This window comes from Equus asinus, chromosome 23 (assembly GCF_041296235.1).
Source record: "Equus asinus isolate D_3611 breed Donkey chromosome 23, EquAss-T2T_v2, whole genome shotgun sequence".
Taxonomy (NCBI): domain Eukaryota; kingdom Metazoa; phylum Chordata; class Mammalia; order Perissodactyla; family Equidae; genus Equus; species Equus asinus.
Window position 1 is genome coordinate 67,957,168 of NC_091812.1, and position 22,816 is coordinate 67,979,983.

Genomic DNA, 22,816 nt, shown 5'->3' on the forward strand with positions numbered 1-22,816 from the left:
AGGGATAGGCTCATGATGGGGAGCCAGCCAGGGACAAACCCAGGCCGACGGCCACTTGAAGGAAGTGTGTAGGGTTCTACCCACCCTGTTTTCCCTGGTGGGTGCAGCTCAGCAGGCCCCTCCTGAACTCCTTCCCAGCTGTGCCCTCTTGGCTGCTCGGTGACACTGTACGCCACGTTCCTGGAGCTCACTTCGAGGGTCGCCTGTTAGATTGAGTGGCACTCCGTTCCTTTGCTTCAGTCCTGCTCAGGGGGACGTCGCTAGAGGGACAGAAACCCGAGTGACTCTCAAGGCCTGGTTTGTCAAGGCCAGCAATCCCAAGGTGGGGGCAACAAAGGCCAGAGATGGCTGGAGAAGGGCCAGGCCCCAGGCCTCAGCCCTGCTGCCCAGCATCCAGGGTGGCTGCCTGAGTCTCCCTCGGGAAGCCCAGACGTCCAGGCCAGGCCTTTATTTGTCTCTTTCCTCCAAACCTCTGTGGCGGTGACTTCTGGGTTATGCCCTTGGCCTTGAGCACTCAGAGCCTGGATTGATGTTCTGCTTCCCCAACCAGAGGGTGAGTGTCCCAGGCGTCACAGACGACAGGCAGCGTGGTCTCTAGTGCCCGATGCTAAGCCTGGGTCTTGCACATTGGATGTGTCCAGAAACTATGGCTTTTGAGAGGCAACCAGAGTTCCAGACATTCTGGGGGCCCAGCCACTGTCAAATGGCCGCCTCCCTGTTCATGAGTTCTTGTCAGAGGGAGTGGGGTTCTGCTTCCTGGAGCTGGGGGCTTGAGGCCGATCTGCACTCCCAGAGTCTTTCCAGTCGCCTTCTGTAATGAAAACACTCTGTGCTGTACTTTGTCAAGCCAGCAATTGAGGCACCACTTTTTTCCCCACTGAGAGTCTGGCCTTGGATTCTCTAGCAGCAGAGGTGAGTATATGATACAGTGAGGGAAGCATCAGTTCCTACTGGGGACTGAAGATAAAAGCAGCTTTCGGGAATGTTTACATCTGACGCTTGCTGATTCTCCTGGGTGTTGTCCTTCATTGTCTTGTACAATCATGAGTCACTTAACGATGGGGAGACTTTCTGAGAAACATGTCATTAGGTGATTTTGTGGTTGTGCAAACGTCATAGAGGGCACTTACATAAACCTAGATGGTGTAGCCTGCACACCCAGGCTGTGTGGTGCTGATCTTATGGGACCGCCATCACATGTGCAGTACATAGTTGACCGAAAGATTGTTCTGTGGCACGTGACCACAGTTAGTTGTATATCTACTTAAAGGTATGTGATTTCTCCCTGAGCAATTTTTCCTCCCTTGTTTATTTTGCAGCCAAAATGTGGGTTTATCCCCTTCTCCAGTGATGTTACGCATGAGATGAAGCATAAGGTGTGTCGTTACTGCATGCACCAGCACCTCAAGGTGAGAAGAGCTGGTGGCCCAGGTTCCTTCCATGCACAGAGCTGTGATGGGTGGCTGGGCCTGAGGTGTGACCACCTAGAGTTTTCAGAAGAATGAAGAAAATGTAGATATTTATGATTTACTTTTTTCCACAAATAGTTCATATTCACCTTTTGGTTTTTTTTTGAGGAAGATTAGCCCTGAGCTAACATCTGCTGCCAATCTGCCTCCCTTTTTTGCTGAGGAAGACTGGCCCTGAGCTAACATCTGTGCCCATCTTCCTCTACTTTATATGTGGGATGCCTACCACAGCATGGCTTGCTAAGCGGTGCCATGTCTGCACCTGGGATCTGAACCAGCGAACCCCGGGCCACTGAAGCGAAACATGCAAACTTAACCGCTACACCACTGGGCCAGCCCCTTTTTTTTTGTTTTAAGTTGAGGTATAATTCATATACCCTAAGATGAACCCTTTTGAGGAGTATAATTCAGTGGATTTTAGTATATTCAGAGGATCGTGCAACTATCACCGCTATCTAATTCCAGAACATTTTCATCACCTCAAAAAAAAAATTGTGTCCCCATTAGCAGTTGCTTTCCAGTCCCCCATCCTGCCAACCCCTGGCAACCACCTGTCTGTGTGGATTTGCCTGTTCTGGACATTTCATTTCAATGGAATCACACAGCATGTGGCCTTTTGTGACTGTTCTCTTTCACTTGGCGTAATGGTTGTGAGCTTCATCCATGTGGTAGCGTGTTAACCACTTCACTCCTTTGGTGGCTGATCAGCAGTTCCTTGTGTGGGGGTATTCCGTCTGTCCCTTCATCTGTGGAGGGACATGTGGGTTTCCGCTTTTCGGCTGTTGTGAACGTGCGTGTACATGTACTTGTTTGAGTCCCGGTTTTCAGTTCTCTCAGGTAAATTCCTAGGAGTGGAATTCCTAGGTCTTAGGGAAATTCTGTACCTTTTTGAGGATGCATCAGGCTGTTTACCACAGCTATTGCACTATTTTGTAGTCCCACCAGCAGGGTATGCAGGTTCTAATTTCTCCACATCCTCGTCTGCACTTGTTATTGTCCCTGTTTGTGATTATAGCCATCCTAATGAGTGCAGGGGTGTCTCATGGTGGTTTTGATTTGCATTTCCTTAATGGATGGTTAGTGATGTTGAGCATCTTTCCACATGCTCATTGGCCGTTTGTTTATCTTCTTTGGAGAAATGTCTATTTAAGTCTTCTGTCCATTTTTGAATCGGGTGGTTTTTTTTTGTTGAGTTTTTGGGCTTCTCTATATATTCTGGATATTAATCTCTTATCAGATTTGTGATCTGCAAATATTTTCTCCCATTCTGTTGGTTGCCTTTTTATTATGTTGATAATGTCCTTTAATGCACAAAAGTTTTTAATTTTGATAAAGTTTAATTTGTCTACTTTTTCTTTTGTTGCCTCTGCCTTTGGTGTCATGTCCAAGAAAACTTTGCCTAATGCAATGTCATGAAGCTTTTCCCCTATGTTTTCTTCTAGGAGTTGTACAGTTTTAGCTCTTATGTTTAGGTCCTTGACTCATTTTGAGGTAATTTTTGTATATGGTGTGAGGAAGAGGTCCAGCTTCGTTCTTTTGCCTATGGATATCCAGTTTTCCTAGCACCGTTTGTTGAAAAAACTGTCTTTTTCCATCAAGTGGCCTTGGCACGCTTGTGGAAAACTGTTTGACCATATATGTGAGGGTTTATTTCTGGATTCTCTATTCTATTCTCTTGGTCTATATATCTGTCTTTATGCCAGATCACACTGTTTTGATTACTATAACTTTATTTTTTTCTTTTCTTTTTAAAGATTGGCACCTGAGCTAACAACTCTTGCCAATATTCTTCTTCTTCTTTTTTCCCCCCCTGCTTTTTCTCCCCAAAGCCCCCCAGTACATAGTTGTGTAGTTTTAGTTGTGGCTCCTTCTAGTTGTGTCATGTGGGATGCCGCCTCAGCATGGCTTGATGAGCGGTGCCATGTCCACGCCCAGGATCCGAACCAGTGAAACCCTGGGCCGCCCAAGCCTCAGCCACGGGGCTGGCCCCTATTATAAGTTTTGAAATCAGGAGATGTGAGTCCTCGAGCTTTGTTCTTCTTTTTCAAGATTGTTTTGGCTATTGGGGGCCCATACAATTAGATATGAATTTGAGGATTGGATTTTTCATTTCTTTAAAAAAAGACATGTAATTTTGACTGAAACTGCAGGAATCGGTAGACCACTTCAGGTAGTACTGCTGTATTCATGATGTTAAGTCTTATAACTGGTGAACACAGGCTGTCTTTCCACTGATTTAGACCTCTAATTTCTCTCAGCGACATTTTGTAGTTTTCAGTGTTCAAGTCTTTCACTACTTGGGTGAAGTTTATTTCTGGGTATCTTATTCTTTTGTAATATTATAAATGTGATTGTAAATGGAATTGCTTTCTTAATTTCCTTTTCGGATTGTTCATTGTTGGTGTATAGAAACACAACTAATTTTTGTGCATTGATTTTGTACCCTGCAGCTTTGCTGAATTTGTTTATTAGCCCTAGGAGTTTTCTTGTAGATTATTTGGAATTTTCTATGTATAGGATCATGTCCTCTGTGAATTGAGAGTTTTACTTCTTCCTTTTCAATTTCAATGCCTTTAGCTTCTCAGTTTCCTCAGCTGGGATGTTGATAGGGAGCCTGTTGAAGCGCGGATCAACTTGGAGGTATTGCCACCTTCACGGTATTAATAATCTGTGAATACAGGATGTTTTTTCCATTTATTTAGGTCTTTAGTTTCTTTCAGTGATGTTTTATAGTTTTCAGTGTAGAAGTCTTATAATTCCTTTGTTAAATTGATTCTTAAGTATTTTATATTTCTGGATGCTACTGTAAATGGAATTTTCTTTTATTTCATTTTTAGGTTATTTATTGCATAGAAATACAACTGATTCTTTAATATATACATTTAATTGTGAAATACATGTAACATCAAATTTACCGTGTTAACCATTAAGTGGACAGTTCAATGGTGTTAAGCACATTCATGTTGTTGTGCAGCTATCACCACCATCTGTCTCCAGAACGTTTTTAATCTTGCAAAGCTGAAACTCTGTACATTAAAAAACTTGACATTTCTTTCTTTCCCCAGCCCCTGGCAACCACCATTGTAGTTTTTATCTCTGAATTTTACTTATTGTACGGACCTCATATAAGGGGAATCATACAGTCGCTCACCTTTTATGATGGGCTTATTTCACTTAGCGTAATGTCTTCAAGTTTCATCCATGCTGTCATATGTGTCAGAATTTCCTTCCTTTTTGAGGCTGAATAATATTCCATTGAATGTATTACCACATTTTCTTCATCCATCATCCACTGATGGACACTGGGGTTGCTTTCACCTTTTGGCTGCTGTGAATAATGCTACTTTGAACATGGACGTACAAGTATCTCCTTGAGACTCTCCTTTCAGTTCTTTGGGGTCTACACACAGAAGGAGAATTGCTGGATCATATGGTAATTCTGCTTTTAGTTATGAGGAACCACTAGGCTGTTTTGCAGAGCAGCTGGACCATTGCACATTCCCAGCACAGTATACAGGAGTTCCGATCTCCTCACATCCTCGCCAACTCTTGTTCTTTTCTGTCTTTTGATAGTAGACATCCTAATGGGTGTGAGGTGAGAAATGCAATTGGTCTTTGCATATTGATCTTTTATGCTTTCTTGATGAACTTATTTGCTCTGATTTTTCTTTTTCTTTTGGTAGTTTCTTACGATTTTCTCTGTATATGATCAGATCACTTGTAAATAGAGAGAGAGATAGTTTTACTTCTTCCTTTCCAATCTGGATGCCCTTTATTTGTGTTTTGTCCTAATTGCTTTGGTTAGAATTTGCAGTGGACATCCTTATCTTGTTTCTGATGTTAGGGGCAAGGCTTTCAGTTTTTCGCCAGAGTGTAGGATTCACCATGAGTTTGTCATAGTTGTTCTTTATGAGTGTTTCCTTTTTTTTTGCACATGGAAATGTCAATTTTGTCAAATGCTTGTCCTGCCCGCATCAGCTGAGATGATCGGAAGGTGTTTCCTCTTCCTGTTAATCTGATGTAGTGCGTAGACTGGTTTTCATATGTTGCACCACCCTTGTGTTTCAGGATAAATCCCACATGATTATACATGGATAATCCCTTCAACATGCTGCTGAATTTGGTTTGTTAGTTTTTCTGAGGACTTTTTCTTAAGGGATACTGGTTTCTAGTGATGTTTTGTCTGGTTTTGGTACCAGGGTAATAACTGGCTTTACAGAATGACTAGAAAGTGGTTCCTTCTCTCCACTCTTCAGTTTTTTGGAAGAGTTTGAGTATTGGTGTTGATTCTTTAAACATTTGGTAGAATTCACGAGTAGAGCCATCTGGTCCTGGAGTTTTCTTTGTTGGAAGAGTTTTGATTCCTGATTCAGTCTCTTGTTATTGGTCTGTTCAGATTCTCTGTGTTCTCTTGAGTCAGTTTTGGTAGTTGTGTAGTTTGTCCATTTCCTCTAATTTGTTGGCTTACGATTGTTCATGGTATTCCTCTAAAATTCTTTTTATTTCTGCAGGGTTGATACTTTTGTCCATTCTTCCATTCCTGAGTTTAGTCATTTGAGTCCTGCCTCTTTTTTTCTTGATCTAGCCAAAGGATTGTCATATTTGTTGATCTTTTCAAAGAAATAACTTTTGGTTTTGTTCACTTTCTCCATTTTTCCCTCTTATTCTCTGTTTCATCTATCTCTGCTCTAATCTTTACTATTTCCTGCCCTCTGCTTACACTGGATTTGGTTTGGTCTTATTTTTCTAGTTTGTTAGGGTAGAAAATTAGGTTATTGATTTGAGATCTTTCTTCTTTTTAATTTGGGTGTTTAAAAGTATAAACTTCCCTCTAAGTACTGCTTTTTCTCTGCCTCCCATAAATTTTGGTATATTGTGTTTTCATTTCTTTTTGTTTTTAAAGACTGGCATCTGAGCTAACATCTGTTGCCAAGCTTCTTTTTTTTTTTTCCCTCCTTCTTCTCCCCAAAGCCCCCCAGTACATAGTTGTATATTCTAGTTGTAGGTCCTTCTGGCTGTGCTATGTGGGGCATCACCTCAGCATGGCCTGATGAGCGGTGCCACGTCTGCGTGCAGGATCTGAATTGTGAAACCCCAGGCCACTGAAGCAGGACACGCGAACTTAACCACTTGGCCACAGGGCTGGGCCCCCTGTGTTTTCATTTCTGTCTTAATTTATTTTCTGATTTCCCTTCTGATTTCTTCTTTGACTCATTGTTGATTAGGAATGTGTTCAGTTTTCACGTATTTGTGAGTTTCTCAAATTTCCTTTTGTTATTGATTTCTAATTTCATTCCACTGAGTTTAGAGAACACTTGGATGATTTCATGTCTTTTAAATTTATTGAGACTAGTTTTGTGGTTTAACATATGGTTTCTCCTTGAACATCCTTGACCTGGTGATTCCTCGTAGATTTGCCAAGTCAGGGCACACCCACAGTTAAAATTTTGATGGAAAACAGCAAGTTGCCTTTCAAAATGTTGTGCCAATTTATCTTCTTGCTGATAATACAAAATTACTTGTTAGCCACACCTCACTTTGCTGGATATTATAATTTTAAAGATTTATTCATCTGATTACCAAAATTTAGCCATGTCATTTAGCTTGCTTCTGCTTCACTGCTCACTGTGGAGGGCTGGGCTGGCAGCCATGTGAGGCTCTCAGAGGAGGGTTGAGGTTTCCTTGGGTTGGAGTCCAGCCCTCCCCCTCTCCTGCCCCAGCTAGTGATGTGCACCCAGAGGTGGTGGCATCTGCTAGGACCTTCAGCCACCTGTGTCATCTCACAGTCCTTTGGCTGTTCTGTGTGTTAAGAGTTAGCCCAGTGCTGCCCCCAGTCCAATCACTGACACCATACGGTGGTTTTTTAACAGGTGGCAACTGGGAAATGGAAGCAGATAAGTAAATACTGTCCCCTCGATCTCTATTCTGGGTAAGAAAACATTTCTCCTTTGTCCTTAGTGCCACCTTCCCTGGAGGTAGGGATGGTGGGGGTACTTTCTGTGAGGTGGGGACACTCTGTGAGGCAGGGGTTGTGGGGGGTGTTTTCTGAGGTGGGGACACTCTGAAGTGAGGGTGGTGGGGAGACATTCTGTGAGGTAGGGGCAACGGTGAGGGCATTCTGTGAGGTGGGGGCGGTGGTGGGGGCAGTCTGTGAGGTAGGGGTGGTGGGGGGGCATTCTGTGAGGTGGAGGCAATGGTGAGGGCATTCTGTGAGGTGGGGGTGGTGGTGGGGGCATTCTGTGAGGTGGGGGCAGTGGGGAGGCAGTCTCTGAGGTAGGGGTGGCGGTGGGGGCTACTTATCTGCAGATAGCCAGGCCCCTGGGTAGGGCTTCAGGTTCTGCCTGGGGTCAGGGTTGCCTCCATAGGTTCTCGAAGGTTACCTGTGGGATCTAGAGGCTGGGGAGATGTTGCCATGAAGAAGGGGCAGAGAGCAGGTTGGGGATTAGGGGCCGTGTTGTGTGTGCCTCCGTGAGGAGGAGTGGAGAGAATGCGGCTCCTTGACCGGCAAAGTCTGGAGACCTTGAGCAGCTGCTCTCAGGCGCATCCCCTGAGCCAGAGGCAGGTGAATGCAGAAGCAAAGACTGCTTGTAATTCTATCAAAACTTTCCCCTTTTAGAAATAAGCAGAGAATGCACTTTGCCTTGAAAAGCTTGTTACAGGAGGCCCAGAACAACTTAAAGATCTTTAAGGTAAGAGTTGCTTCTGTTTTATGGCACTTCTGGGGTGGGGCCACTGGGTGTCTGGACTGAGCCAAGTGAGCTCATGGTGCTCTGGTCCCTGATGGGGCTCTGTGACCTTGAAGATGAGGGTGTCTGGGCATGGTCCTTTAGTTCCACGGGCTTGGCATCCTGAAACTCCTGGAGTGTGTGACATTGATTCCTTGACCTGCTCAAGGGCCAGCATCCTGACGGGCTAAGGCTGCCCCAGCCCATGGCACCTGGCTTCGCCTCGGCACTTTGTCTTGGCCTGCTTTCCTCCCAGGAGCTCCCACTTTCCCCTTGCTGGGTACATCTCCTCCCGCTGTAAGGCAGTCTCAAGGGTCAGCGTCTCTCAGTGGTTTCCCCTGGTCCCGTGGCCAGCAGTGGCCTCAGTTGTGTCCCCACTGCCCTAGACACCCACACCTGTGAGCTCTGACAGTTCTGATAGGGGCGTCTCAGGAGAGGCACGATGCTGCTGAATCCTAACCTCGCTGTTGAAGGAATGCCCCATCCACACCTCTTCTTGGATTGGGTGGACCCCATTCACCAGCTCAGGGTAGAGCAGGGGCTGTCCTCGTCTGTCTCATCACTGCTGCCCAACAGCCACTTGTCATCTCACAGTTTCCGTGTTCCGGAATTGAGGAGCAGCATAGCTGGTTCTGGCTCAGCGTTCCTCTTGAGGCTGTATCCCATCTGAAGGCTTGGCTGGGGCCAGGGGCCCTGCTCCCAGGATGGGCCTGCAGCTATGGGCAGCAGGCATTAGTTCTTGGCCACATGGGGCTCCATGGGGCTGCTCAGTGTGGCCGCTGTGGTCTGAGAAGAGAGCCATCAAGATGGAAGCTGTAGCATCTTTTATAACTTAATCTTGCCAGGGATGGTCTGTTGTTCTGCCTGTATTCTGTTGGTCACACAGACCAGACCTCCTGGAGAGGACTACAGGGTGTGATTGTTGAGGGAGGGGGGCCAGTGGGGACCGTCTGGAGGCTGCTGACTATACCGTCTCACAGATGGGAAACTGGGTGCAAGTTGTTCGTCACTCCCCAGGGTTGGCTGCTGCTCAGATCTGTGGAGACCAGGGATCCCTTAGGGGCTTTTACCCTAGACACCAGAGGCCCCCAGAAAAGTCCTGGGGTGAGGCCCATTGGGCGTTCCTGCCTGCAGCCCTGAGAATGTCGGTGCCATAAGGGGTTTCTTTGCTGGACTTGGTTTTAGAAGGCAAGATGGCCTTGAAGATGAAGATTTCCACATTAGTGATGCTGGCAACTTTCTCCACTCTGGCGGGAGCCAGGCCCAGCCTGTCAGAGAGGACAGAAGCCCTCTGGGATGCTGGCGGCTGACAGACGTCCACCCTGGCCGGAAGTTTGCCCGCTCAGGGTTGGACTGACGCCGTGTCCCCCTTGGTGGCACCATGTCACGCAGCCTCTCGAGTAATGGGCTGGGTCTCTGGGAGTCTGGGCCTCAGGCCGAGTTTGCTTGAGCTGCCAGTGTGCTGCCTGTCCTGGTCTCGGGGTTTGCGTTTCAGGCCAGGACTCTGGTCTGCAGTTTTTAGAACTTTTCTTCGTTTTCACATTCCGTGGGATTTGCCTGTTGGTCAGTGACATTGTGTGTGAGGGTGGGTGTCCCCGCAGGGCTGCAGTGTGCAGTGTCGTCGGACAGGGCCCGTGTGAAATGTCGCCTCCCTTCGCCTGCCAGTGGTGGGGAGCGAGGTGGTTTCCTGCCGGGCTGTTGAGGCTGACGATCCCCTGTCTCCCTCCCCACCGGAAGAACGGTGAGCTGATTTACGGCTGCACAGACGCCCGTGGCCCGGTGGCTGACCGGAGGGAGCTTGCCCGCCACCTGAAGCCATTCTTCTTCCCATCCAACGGCCTGGCCGGTGGGCCCAACTGCACGAGGGCCGTGATCCGGGAGCTGGTGCGCGTCATCACGCGGGTGCTGCTGAGTGGTTCAGACAAGGGCCGGGTGGGCGCCCTGAGGCTGGGGCCCGGGCCACAGGGCCCACATGTCTGCGAAGCCAGCCCTTTCAGCAGGACACTGCGCCGCCAAGGTAGGTCTGGGTGGGTAGGTGGGCGGGCAAGGGTGCGGCCTGGCCTCACGGAGCTTCTGCAGGAGCAGCCTGGGCACACCAGGGCTCCCCAGCCCTGGCCTCTCACCTTGCAGGCCCGGGGTGGGAGGCTCCATCCCTCATCTTTCACGTGGAATTGTTAATTGCAGCACACGTGTGGGCCATAGGGCTTTCCCTGAAATACCATCCCACGTGTCTGCATCCTCTGTGGTTTGCTGAGCGCTTTCTCTGCATTGTCCCCTCCATCCTCATTGTGGCCCTGAGGGTGGGTTTTCCTTGGCCTGTTTCTTAGACATGGAGAATTGAGGCACAGGAGTCAGAGTCCCATAGAGCAAGGCCCTTCAGGGCAGAGGGTGGCCCCAGCTGGCAGCAGTTCGCAGATAGGCGTGACCGCAGGCACATGGGGACTGTCTCTCCAGGTGCCTCTTCCTTGAAGCCCTGTCCTCACAGACTCCCTAGTGGGCTGCTGGGACTCCGGGGCGCCCGGGCTCCAAGGCGGCCTGGTGGCAGGTTTGGGTTTCTGCTATGAATGTCCTCGGGCTCTGCGTTTGCCCCTTTCTCATCTGCTGGTGGCTCCACGACACACTCAGGTCTGTGGTACGTGGAGCCATAGCCAGGAGCTTATTTGGGACTCAGATTATTCAGTGTCTGTCCTAAAGCCCCGTGTGCCCTCTTGGAGCCCTGATGACACCGTAGGGTGTGATGTGGGGGGAACGGCAGCCCTGCTCCTACGTGGCTTTCAGCTGCTGTCATTTTTGCCTTGTGGCCACCCAGGCACAACAAAGCACCTTTGTCCCTCATGCCAAGTTTTTCTCGGCACAGGTGAATTTTGTGGGTTTTTGTCTTATTGCAAAAGTGATACCTGATCATCTTAGAAAATTTTGGTGAAATTATGCTCATACTTCGGCACATAACTGGATTTCAGTAGACGGAACGTGTCTGGAAGGACTCCACGTGGATGCTGTTTGCTGGGGCACTGTTGACCCCGGGGGACCTTTCTTCCCGACGTCCCCTGGACACATACGTGGACACATGCGTGACCTGCAGGATGTGTGGTCATGCTCTGCGTGCTGTTTCATAATCTGATGTTTCTGCCTGATTAGCATAAACCCATCAGTCTCAGCAAGTGTGTTTGGAACTGTCACTGACCACATGGAGGTGCTCCGCTGCGTGGGCGGCCTGTGACTTAACAGATCCCTCCGGCTGGGTCCGTGTGCTTGTATTCTGTCCCACGTGGCAAGTGTGTCTTTTGGTGGTCAGCACATCAGGACCGCACACAGCCACAGCTACTCCCTGCAAGGACTCGGACCGTCTGCAGCGCTGTTCTTTTTGTTCATGGGATGTGGTTGCTCCTTCCAGGGGTGAGAGATGGGTGGGACCCTGTCTCTCTCCAGCCCTTGTGGCACCTGGTCCCCGGCAGGGGACCCAAGAACGCTTGAGTGTGGAGTGGCCTTTGTTCCCCCAGCATCTCTGAGATGATGGCTCCCTGCTGCCAGCTTATCAGCAGTGGCGTTGACCACCGTCCTCGGTGTGGCCACCCGCCTGTCTGCATGGGCTGTGGCTTTGGGCTCTGCAGTTGCCATCTTGTGTATTTGGGGATGTCGGCATGTTTGGGGTGTCGGGGTCGTTTTGTGCCTTCTCTTATTTGGACTGAAGGTCTGTCTGTAGACTTAGACGTGGGCTGGTGTGGTGGGAGGCAAGGATGCTGAGAGGAGGAGAGGCACAGATAGGGGGGACGTGGGTGTCCGCCCTTTGCTGTGTGCCTGGCCCCGTGTGCCCACGAGTCCTGGTCCCAGCAGCTCCGTGAGGCAGGGTGCGGTCTGTGCCGCTGCCTTTTTCAGTCCTCGACAGTAAACCTCTCCTTTTCCCTGATGTTCTTGGTAGGAAAAAACTCCCCGGAGTGCTCGGGGTTACCGAAGGGCTGTCTTCTGTACAAAACCCTCCAGGTGCAGATGTTGGACCTGCTGGACATCGAAGGCCTCTACCCTCTGTACCGACGGGTCGAGAGGTACCTGGAAGAGTTTCCCGAGGAGAGGTGAGGCCCAACCGGTGGCGCCCCTGCCTGTCCTGGGCCTGTGTGTGGCCCCAAGCAGCCCTGAGCAAGACAGGAGTGTGGCGAGAGCCCTACAGGAGGACGGCCCAGGCCTCCTGGGAGGACTGCCCATCTGGCCACCCCTCTCCCTGCCCCAGGCACCAGGCCTGGCCTGTGGACTCAGTGCCATGGGAAGCAGGACCAGGGTCCTGTCAGATCAGTGGTCACTTGCTGCTTCTAGAAGTGAAAGCACGTCCTGTGAGCCTGGCAGGCCTGCAGGGGGCAGTGCTGCTCCACCACTGGGCAGTCGCTTGCCCAGCCCTCAGCGCTGTCAGCGTCCTTCACCGTAGCCTCGTCTGTCCCCGGTGACTTGACGGGGATCCCTGGGGTCCACATCTTTGGCGTGTGGCAGGATCAGGGCTGTTCCCCTGGCCTGGACCCCCTTCCTCCACGCGGCCCCCTCACTAGGGTCTCCAGCCCGGGCACCATTTGTCATAAATGCAGGACTGTCGGCCCCGGCCTGCTGGGTTCCCAACCCTGTTAAAACTGCTGCTTCAGAACCAGGTTTAGCATCAGCGAGAGGAGGGCCCGTTCGATGTTCTTTAAAGCAGACATGTGACGGTTCCATTGTCAGCAGTTTAAGAAACAAGCCCAGGCAGCTTTGTCATCCTGTTTTTTTGGTGCTTTTTCCTTCAGAAAAACGTTGCAAATAGATGGGCCTTATGATGAAGCGTTTTACCAGAAGCTGCTTGATCTCTCCACTGAGGACGATGGGACGGTGGCCTTTGCACTGACCAAGGTGAGCATGCCCTTCCAGAAACACACTGTGTGCTCCTTGGCTCCTGACATTCACTTGGGGTTTTCCCGAGAAACCTTGTTCCCCCACCTACCCAGACGGTTAAAGCAGGAAAATTGGGCATTAAATAGAAGTGGCTCAAGTTTCCCCAGATGGACTGGGCCAGGTGAGGACCCGTCACCTCAGCTTTTAGGGAAGGTCTTCTTTCATTGAGTTGGCTCCAGCCCACCCCAGGCCCAGCCCTCCCCCCGACCTTGTGCTGGGGTCCCGGACTGGGCCACTACTCTGTGCTTCCTTCTCAGCAGCCTTAGAACAGCTGATGCCAGCCATCCTCTCCTTGCGCCCTGGCTTGGGGCCCAGACTCGCCCCCGTGGCTGTGTGGGGACGGCTTCCTCCCCTGAGAACGCAGGCCCAGGGTGGCTGGGAGCATCTCTTGGGGACGAGACCTGGTCCTGTTCTTCCTGGTTCTGTGGAATTGGGGATTCGGAGACTCTGTGAACTTGGCTAGAAAAAGACTGTCTTTATCTTCACTAACTCCTAAGTGACACGTAAGGTTTCCTTCTGTTAGGAGTGGGCAGTGACCACGCCGCAGGGTCACCAGGACCCCAGCTTTGGCACGAGGAGGAATCAGACTTCCTTTCACACTGCGGTTTTGCAGTATCTCGCACTCTCTTTATATTCATCCTCCTGAGGTTTTGTTGAGTGCTATCTGATACGTTTGTTTCAAAAAATGTTTCGATATATGACCTGGTCGCTCTCTGTTTTTATTTTCTGCATTTAAACTTGTTCCTCTGCGAGGGGCCCCCAGGCTCTGCTGGGCTCTCAGAGGTTTTGTAGACGCCACAGTGGCCAAGCAGCCCTGCTCCAGTGGGAGTGAGGCGATGGGTGCAGGAGCCAAACTCGGCGGCCTCCTGTGCACGCGGGCACTGCCCTGCAGCCGTGGGCCCGCCTGGCGGTCCTGGTGCTGTGTGGTCCCCATGTGAAGAGCTCTCACCCTGGTCTGGCCAAGGCTGCTGCGCCCTCCTCTGCAGCTGTCAGCTTCCAAGGAGGAGGACTGAGGAGGTCCCTCCGAAGCCAAGGGCTGTCGGGGTTAGTGGAGGTGTGCGGGGTGGAGTGGAGCCTCTGTTCCAGACCAGAGCAACAGAGTCTGCCCCGTGTGTCTGCAGCTTGGGTACGCAGATTTAGGAGTGAATAGCAGCATTGCTTCTTTTTTCAAGAGAAGAAACAGGACTTTATTTCCTTTTTTATACATTTCTATGTTTTTCAAAATCCCTACTAAATATGCATGGATTACGTCTTATTTCAGTTTTTAACCTCCTAAATAATCTTGTGGTGAGAGATTTGAGCAGTCATTCCACACTGTGGGCACGGCTGAAGGCAGTACGCTGGGGCCCACTGAACGTGGCTGCGGAGAGAATGCCCTGTGCTGGTGGATGGGCAGCTTGATAGCCCTTACAAAATGGAGCAGCCGAGGCCCTGCGGCCTGCACCTGAGGCCCTGCACCTGAGGCCCAGGTGCTTGTCACAGAGAGGACATGACCTGTGCTCACCACAGCCCATGCAGCGGTGTTCACAGCCGCCTTGTTTGTCACAGCTGGAGGTGGCTGCCAGCCCCTGTGGCGGCCATCACACGCCAGCTCTGCACCTGCACAGCATCCTGTGTCCTCCAGGGGGTTGTGCCGAGTGATGGGAGCCACACCCAGGGGTCACACACTGTCGCCCTGTTTCTGTGACACTCTTGAAATGACCAAGATGAGTGGCTGCCGTGGTTGGGAGGAGATGGAAGGAGGGTAGGTGCGGTTAAAAAGGTCGACGCGAGGGATCCTTGTGGTGGAACTGCCCTGTCTCTTGACTGTGGTGGTGGATGCGTGACCCTTCATGTCTGAGGAAGTACACACGCAGGAGTACATGTAAAACTGGGGAGATGGGAATAAGATCCTGGAGTGTGTCAGTGCCACTGTCCTGGCTGTGATGTTGTGCTTTGTGGTTTTTCAAGATGTCACCACTGGAGGAGACTGGGTAAAGGGGACTCAGGATCTCTGCATGACTTCTTACACCTGCCTGTAAATGTGACAGTATTGCTTCCCAAGCCATGATATCTGTGGTTATCACTGTGTGTCTTTTCAGAACCTCGCACACGCACACACACCATCTGGGGGATCACATGCGTGTTTGCCAGCTTGCGTTTAATGTAACGTGACTTGAGGTCTCTTCGTGTTGAAATATTAGGATCTGCCTCTTTTTGTTTTAGGGAGTTAGGTTCTGGTGGTGAAGAGGGTGGTTGTGAAGCCGAAGCTGGGGAGCAGGTTGAGAACCTTCCTAGGCCATAGACTATTAAAAGTTCTTTCAGAGGCTGGTCCCGTGGCCAAGTTGGTTAAGTTTGTGAGCTCAGCTTCACCAGCCCAGGGTTTCACCGGTTCAGATCCTGGGTGTGGACCTAGCACCACTCATCATGCTGAGGCAACGTCCTACATAGCACAGCCAGAAGGACCTACAACTACAATATACAACTATGTACTGGGGGGCTTTGGGGAGAAAAAGAAGAAGAAGAGAAAGAAAAAATTCGCAACAGATTCTAGCTCAGCTGCCAATCTTTATCTAATTGAGCCCTGTACCTCTGATGAAACGAGGGAGGAGGGGATGTGGTCTTTATTTTGAGGCTAAGGAGGCTGCAACCCAGACTAGCTCTTGCTCTGTGTCTGTTGTGTAGTATTGCATGCAGGAGTCAGCAGACGATCTGTGAAAGGACAGACTATAAATGCTTCCGGCTCTGTAGGTCACCTGGGGTCTGATGCAGCCCCCCAGCTCTGCCACTAAGCTCAGAAACAGCCGTGGACAGACATCAGAAGCACGGCTGTGTTCCAGCACAACTTCATTTACAGAAGAGGTGGCGGCTGCATGAGGCCCCCGGACCGTAGTTTGCTGATCTCTCTTCACTTTTGCTTGTTAGTTTCTGTATTCCATTTTTTGCTCTATTGGTTTGGAAGTTACACATTCTTTCATTTTAGCGGTTACCTGTCCATTTCAACCACACATACTTCAAGCCTAAGGTTAATCAATAACTCGACCCCTGCCTCCCCCTACCACACACACACCATAAGGACCTGGGACACGCTATTCCGGTTGCCTCTCCCACATTCATGAAGCTAATGTTGGGTGTTCTTTGTGTACTTTTTTGAAAATCACAGTTTACAGCATTACTTTCTACAATGATTATTCACATCTGCTGTGTGTTTACCCACATCTCTGCCCAGTACTCCTGCCTCTCAGATCCTCCTCTTTCTGCAATAGCTTGATTGAGATATAACTTACATACCATACAGTTTACTTGCTTAAAGTGTACAAGTCAATGGTTTGTACTATATTCACAGACATGTGCAACCACCACCACAGTCAATTTTAGAAGATTTTCATCATCTCAAAAAGAAACTCCTACCCTTTAGCCATTATCCCCTTATCTCCCCATCCCCCCCAGCCCTAAGCAAGCACTAATCCACTTTCTGTCTCTGTAGATTTAGCTGTTTCAGATATTGTATATAAATGGAATCATTCAGTATGTGGTCCTTTGTGACTGGCTGCTTTCACTTGACATAATGTTGTCAAGGTTCATCTGCATAGAAGCAGGCATCTGTACTTCATTCCTGTTTATGGCCAAACCCTATGCCATTGTATGGGTAGACTATATTTTGTTTATCCATTCATCAGTTGGTGGACATTTGGGTTGTTTCTGCACTCTTTTTTTGGTGAGGAATATTGGCCCTGAGCTAACATCTGGTGCCAATCCTCCTGTTTTTGCTTGAGGAAGACTGTTGCTGAGCTAGCATCTGTGCCAGTCTTCCTCTGTTTTGTATGTGGGACGCCACTGCAGCATGGCTTGATGAACAGTGTGTAGGTCCACACCTGGGATCCGAACCTGTGAACCCCGGGCTGCTGAAATGGAGCATGCCAAACTTAACCACTCCACCACCAGGCCAGCCCTGGGTTGTTTCTACTTTTTGGCTCTTAGGTGTAATAGTCCAATAAATAGTTGTGTGCAAATCTTTGTGTGGATGTATGTTTTTATTTTTCTTGGGTATATACATATGAGTGGAATTGCTAAGTCAAATGGTAACTTATGTTGAACTTTTTCGGGAACTACCAGACTGTTTTCCACAGTGGCTGCACCATTTTGCATTCCCACTAGCAGTGGACAAGGGTTCCAGTTTTTCCACGTCCCCACCAGCACTTCCTGTCTGTCGTTTTGGTTTCAGTCATCCTAGTGCGTGTGAAGTGGTATCTTGTTGTGGTTTTGATTTGCATTTCCCTGAAGAGTAAGAATTTTTTTTCATGTGCTTATTCCCTATTTGTGTATCTTCTTTGGAGAAATGTCTATTCAGATCCTTTGCCCACTTTTTGATTATGTTGTCTTGTTGAGTTCTGAGAGTTCTATATATGGTGAAGAGTAGGCCCTCATCAAATATATGATTTGCAAATATTTTCCTCCATTCTGTCAGTTGTCTTTTCACTTTCTTGATAATGTCCTTTGATGCAAAAATGTTTTTAATTTTGATGAAGTCCAGTTTGTCTATTTTTCTCTTTTGTTGTTCATGCTTTTGGTGTCATCTAAGAATCTATTGCTAAATCCAAGGTCATGAATATTTTTCCCGGTTTTCTTCTAAGAGTTTTATAGTTTCAGCTGTTACATTTAGTTCTTTGATCCATGTTGAGTTAGTTTTGGTATTTGACTTGAGGTGGGGTCCCACTTCATTCTCTGCGTGGGATATCTAGTTGTCTCAGCACCACTTGTTGAAGAGACTGTTTTTACCACTGAATGACCTTGGCACCCTTGTGGAAAATCAGTTGACCGTAGATGTCTGGGCTTATTTCTGTTATCAGGACAGGGTGCTTGATAACTGTTGCCTTTTGCTAAGTTTTGAAACTGGAAAGTGTAAGTTCTTGAGCTTTGTTCTTCTTTTTCAAGATTGTTGGGAATTTAGAGCCCCTTGTAATTCCATGTGAATTTTAGAATCAGCTTGCCAGTTTCTACAAAGAAGCCAGCTGGGATTGTGATGCGGATTGTGGTGAATCTGTAGATTGCTTTGGGTAGTAGGGCCATCTTGACAATAGTAAGTGCTCCGATTTGTTAACATGGGATGCTTTTCTGTTTATTTAGATCTTTGTTTTTCTTTCAACAATCTTTTGTAGTTTTCAGAGCATACATTTTGTACTTTATTCCTGATTTTTTTTAAACTTTCTATTTTTTGCTGAGGAAGATTGTCCCTGAGCTAACATCTGGTGCCAATCCTCCTCTTTTTGCTTGAGGAACATTGTTGCTGAACTAACATCTGTGCCAGTCTTCCTCCATTTTGTATGTGGGATGCCAACACAGCATCATCGGTGTGGTGTGGGTCTGTGCCCAGGATCCGAACCTGTGAACCTGGGCTGCGAACGTGGAGCGCACAAACTTAACCACTGGGCTGGCTCTCTGAATGTTCTATTCTTTCTGATGCTGTTGTAAATGGAGTTGTTTTCTTTTCTTTCCTTTTTTTTTAAAAGATTGGCACCTGCGCTAACATCTGTTGCCAATCTTTTTTTATTTATTTTCCTCCTTCTCCCCAAAGCGCCCCTCCTCCCCCCCAGTACATAGTTGTGTATTTTTAGTTGTAGGTCCTTCTAGTTGTGGCATGTGGGACGCCGTCTCAGTGTGGCCTGATGAGTGGTGCCATGTCTGCGCCCAGGATCCAAACCAGTGAAACCCTGGGCCGCCGAAGCAGAGTGTGCGAACTTAACCACTCAGCCACTGGGCCAGCCCCTGGAGTTGTTTTCTTAAATCTGTTTTCAGATTGATCGTTGCAAGTGTATGGAAATACAATTTATTTTTGTATATTGATCTTGTAGCTTGCAACCTTGCTGAATTTATTAGTTCTAATAGTTTTTTTAGTGGATTCCTTGAGACTCTCTCTATATAAGATCATCTGTGAACACAGATAGTTTTACTCCTTCCTTTCAATTTGGATGTGTTTTCTTTTTCTTGCATAACTGCCCTGGCTAGAACCTTTGTACAATGTTGAATAGAAGTGGCGAGAGCAGATATCCCTGATTTGTTCCTGGTCTCAGTGGGATAGCATTCGGTCTTTCATCATTATGTATGATGTTAGCTCTGGGTTTTTTGTAGATATCCTTTACCAGGTTGAAGAAGCTCCCTTCTCTTCCTAATTTGAGTGTTTTTATCATGAAAGGATGTTGGACTTTGTCAAATGTCTTTCCTGCATCAATTGAGCTTATCATGTGTTTTTTGTTTTATATTTTATACATACAGTATATTACATTAATTTATTTTTGGACATTACAACCAACCTTGCATTCCTGAATCCCACTTGGTCATGGCACATGATTGTTCTTACATGTTGCTGGGTTCAATTTGCCATTATTTTGTTGAGGATTTTTGTCTCCATATTCATAAGAGAAGTTGGTCTGTAGTTTTTGTTTTTTATGATGTCTTTTTTGTTTTTGGTGTCAAGTAATACTGTCCTAGTTGAATGAATTGGGAAGTGTTGCAGCCTCTTTTAATTTCTGGAAGGTTTTGAGAAGGATTGATGTTAAGTCTTCTTTAAATGTTTGATAGAATTTACTCGTGAACCCATCTGGGTCTGGGCTTTTCTTTTAAGTGATGTTTTGATGCCTACTTCAGTCTCTTTACTTGTTATAGGTCTAATCATATTGTCTGTTTCTTCTTTTCTTCTTCTTCTCCCCAAATCCCCCTGGTACACATTTGTGTATTCTAGTTGTGGGTCCTTCTAGTTCTGCTATGTGGGATGTCACCTCAGCACGGCCTGATGAGTGGTGCTAGGTTTGTGCCCAGCATCCAAACCAGCAAAACCCTGGGCCGCCGAAGCAGAGTGCGGGAACTTAACCACTCAGCCACGGGGCCAGCTCTGTCTGTTTGAGTCAGTTTGGTCATTTGTGTCTTTTTAGGAATCTGTCCATTTCATCTGAGTTGTCTACAATTTATTGGCCTACAGTTGTTTATAGTTTTCCTCCTCTTGAAGAGCATCCTTTAGATGCCACGTTAGTGAAAGTCCTTGGTAACTTCTCTCTGTATCTGTTTATCTGGGTATGTTTAGATTTTGTCCACAGTCTTGAAAGGTAATTTTTTCTAGGTACAAAGAAGCAGTTGTTTTCTCTTAGCATTTAACCATTTTCGCAGTGTCTCTGGCTGTGGATGTCGCTGCTGAGATGGCTTCTGTCAGTCTCACTGTTCTTTCTCAGGAGGCGTTTTTTCCTTGTTGGCTGCTTTTAAGGTCTTCTGTCTCTCTTATTGACATTTTAGTGCAGTTGATTAGGTATGGTTTACTTTTTATTTATCCTGCTTGGTGTATGTTGTGTTTTCTCTATTTGTGGATTTATGTCTTTTATTATTTCTGGAAAATTCTCAGCCATTTTCTCTTTAAATATTTTCTCCATTATCCTGTTTTCTTCCTTTGGGGGTCTAATTAGATGTATATCGACTTCATTTTATTTTCCACACATTGTAAATGCTCTTTCATGTTTTCCATCTCTCTGTCTCTTTGTAGTGCGTTCCATGTGTTGTCTTCAGTTTTGCTTTCCTGTTCACTGATTCTTTCTTCCCCTGTGGCTAACCTGCTAGTTCATTTGTCCACTGAGTTCTCCATTTCTATGCAGCCACGCGCTGTGTAATGATGCTGCAGTCCAGCAGACCGCACACACAATGGTGGTCCTACACAGCCTATGTGTGCAGGAGGCTGTGCCATCTAGGTTTGTGTAAGTGCCCTCTGCCATGTTAGCACAATGACAGAATCGCCTGGCCACACCATTCTCAGAACAAGTCCCCAGTTAAGCAGTGCATGACTGCAGTTATATATATATATATATATTTTTTTTTTAAAGATTTTACTTTTTTTTCTTTTTCTCCCCAAAGCCCCCTGATACATAGTTGTATATTCTTCGTTGTGGGTCCTTCTAGTAGTGGCATGTGGGACGCTGCCTCAGCATGGTTTGATGAGCAGTGCCATGTCCACGCCCAGAATTTGAAACAACAAAACACTGGGCCGCCTGCAGCAGAGCGCGCAAACTTAACCCTCGGCCACGGGGCCAGCCCCTGCAGTTATATTTTTAATTTCTCAAAGTTCTGTTTGGTTCATTTTCACATCTGCTTGGTATTTTTGATAATTCCTATTGCTTGCCCATTTTAAAATTTCATCTTTTATTTCTTTAAACAATTTATGAATAGTTATTTTATATTTTGTATTGAATATCAGATACCAAAAAACCTTGGAGGTAAAAAATCTCATTATTTTGGCTGACTCATCCATACTGCTTTATTTACCTGGGCTTTTAATGATCTATGAGTGTGAGCTCACATCTGTTTGGTCTTAATCTGTGGGACTCCTGGGGATCTAAATAGGGGATACCTTCTTCCAGAGAAGATACGGATCCTTGGCTTAAGGTGGAATCTCAGGTTTAGACCCCATGCTCTATGGCTCTTCCTAGCAACAAAGCCTCCACCGACACTTGCCTGCAGAGCAGCTCACCTTCTCCATTGCTCCTTGCTCAAAAGTCGAGTTTCAGCTCTTTTGGGTGAGTAGCGAGAAGAGGAGATTGGGTTAGGGAGTTCCCTTACCTTCTGTAAGCCCATCGGTACATTAAAAGGTATGTTAATGGGGAAATAGTTGTTTTGTAGGAGGGCCGTTGGAACCTCCATACTCCTGAAAGTGTTGTGCTCTTTATCATGGTCATATCATTGTCATTTATTTTGGTGTTTGTTACTATTAAAAATAATGTTGATGTTCACATTTTTGTACTTTAACCCTTGTGCACATAAGCATGTCTGTGAGATAGATACTTAGAAAGAAAATTGCTAGATTTTTAATAGATTCTGTCATATTGTCCTCCCCAAAAGATGCTGCCAATTTATGTTCCTTCTTGCAATGATTGAGCGCCCTGTTTCCCCCATGCCCTCAAAAACACGAGGTATTACTAGTATTTAAAATTTTCATTTTAATTTTTTAAGCTTTTGTTTCATTAACCATTTGTATTGTGAAATATAGCACATACTGAAAAGTGCATAGAAAAAATGTCCAGCCCCGTGATTTGTCACAAAGCAAACCCTTGTGGAACTCCAGTTGGGTCCGGTACAGAACACTGGCCGTCTATAAGAATCCCGGTTGGTTTCCTGTCCAAGTGTTCATCTTTCCTTTCTCCCCAGAGTTAACTGTTGTATTGACTTGTATCCTTATAGTTTAGGTTGTTCTGTTTTTGAACTTTACATGTGGAATCATGTATGCATCTCTCATCTGTTTTTTTTAGCTCTATATAACATTTATGAGATTCACTCATGTTATTACATGCATTTCCAGATTTTCATTGCTTTATAGTGATCCATTGAATGGATATACTACAATTTATCCATTCTACTATTGATGAACATTTGAGATGTTTCCAGTTCTTGGCTGTTATGAATAAAGCTTTTGTAAACATTCTTGTTTTGAGTGTGAGGAAGATTCGCTCTGAGCTAACATCTGTGCCAGTCTTCCTCTGTTTGGCATGTGGGACAGTACCACAGCACAGCCACTTACAAGTGGTGTAGGTCCATGCCTGGGAACCAAACCCAGGCCACTGAAGCAGAGCGTGCCAAACTTAACCACTAGGCCACCGGGCAGCCCTGTGAACATTCTTATAAAGACCTCTTGGTATATATATATATGCACACATTTCTCTTGGATATATTCCTAGGAATGGAGTTTCTGGGCCAGAGGTATGA

At 47.1% G+C, this 22,816-nt stretch overlaps 1 protein-coding gene across 2 annotated transcripts in view; it reads left to right on the forward strand.

The window, feature by feature from the left end:
- IPPK (inositol-pentakisphosphate 2-kinase) overlaps nucleotides 1-22,816 on the forward strand; it is a 48,568-nt gene that overhangs the window by 15,658 nt on the left and 10,094 nt on the right. For both annotated transcript variants that reach the window (XM_014864822.3, XM_014864823.3), the window contains exons 6-11: nucleotides 1,320-1,409; nucleotides 7,340-7,398; nucleotides 8,086-8,158; nucleotides 9,932-10,211; nucleotides 12,114-12,264; nucleotides 12,958-13,060. In XM_014864822.3, coding sequence (XP_014720308.3) covers nucleotides 1,320-1,409; nucleotides 7,340-7,398; nucleotides 8,086-8,158; nucleotides 9,932-10,211; nucleotides 12,114-12,264; nucleotides 12,958-13,060 — 756 coding nt within the window. The remainder of the gene's footprint in view (nucleotides 1-1,319; nucleotides 1,410-7,339; nucleotides 7,399-8,085; nucleotides 8,159-9,931; nucleotides 10,212-12,113; nucleotides 12,265-12,957; nucleotides 13,061-22,816) is intronic.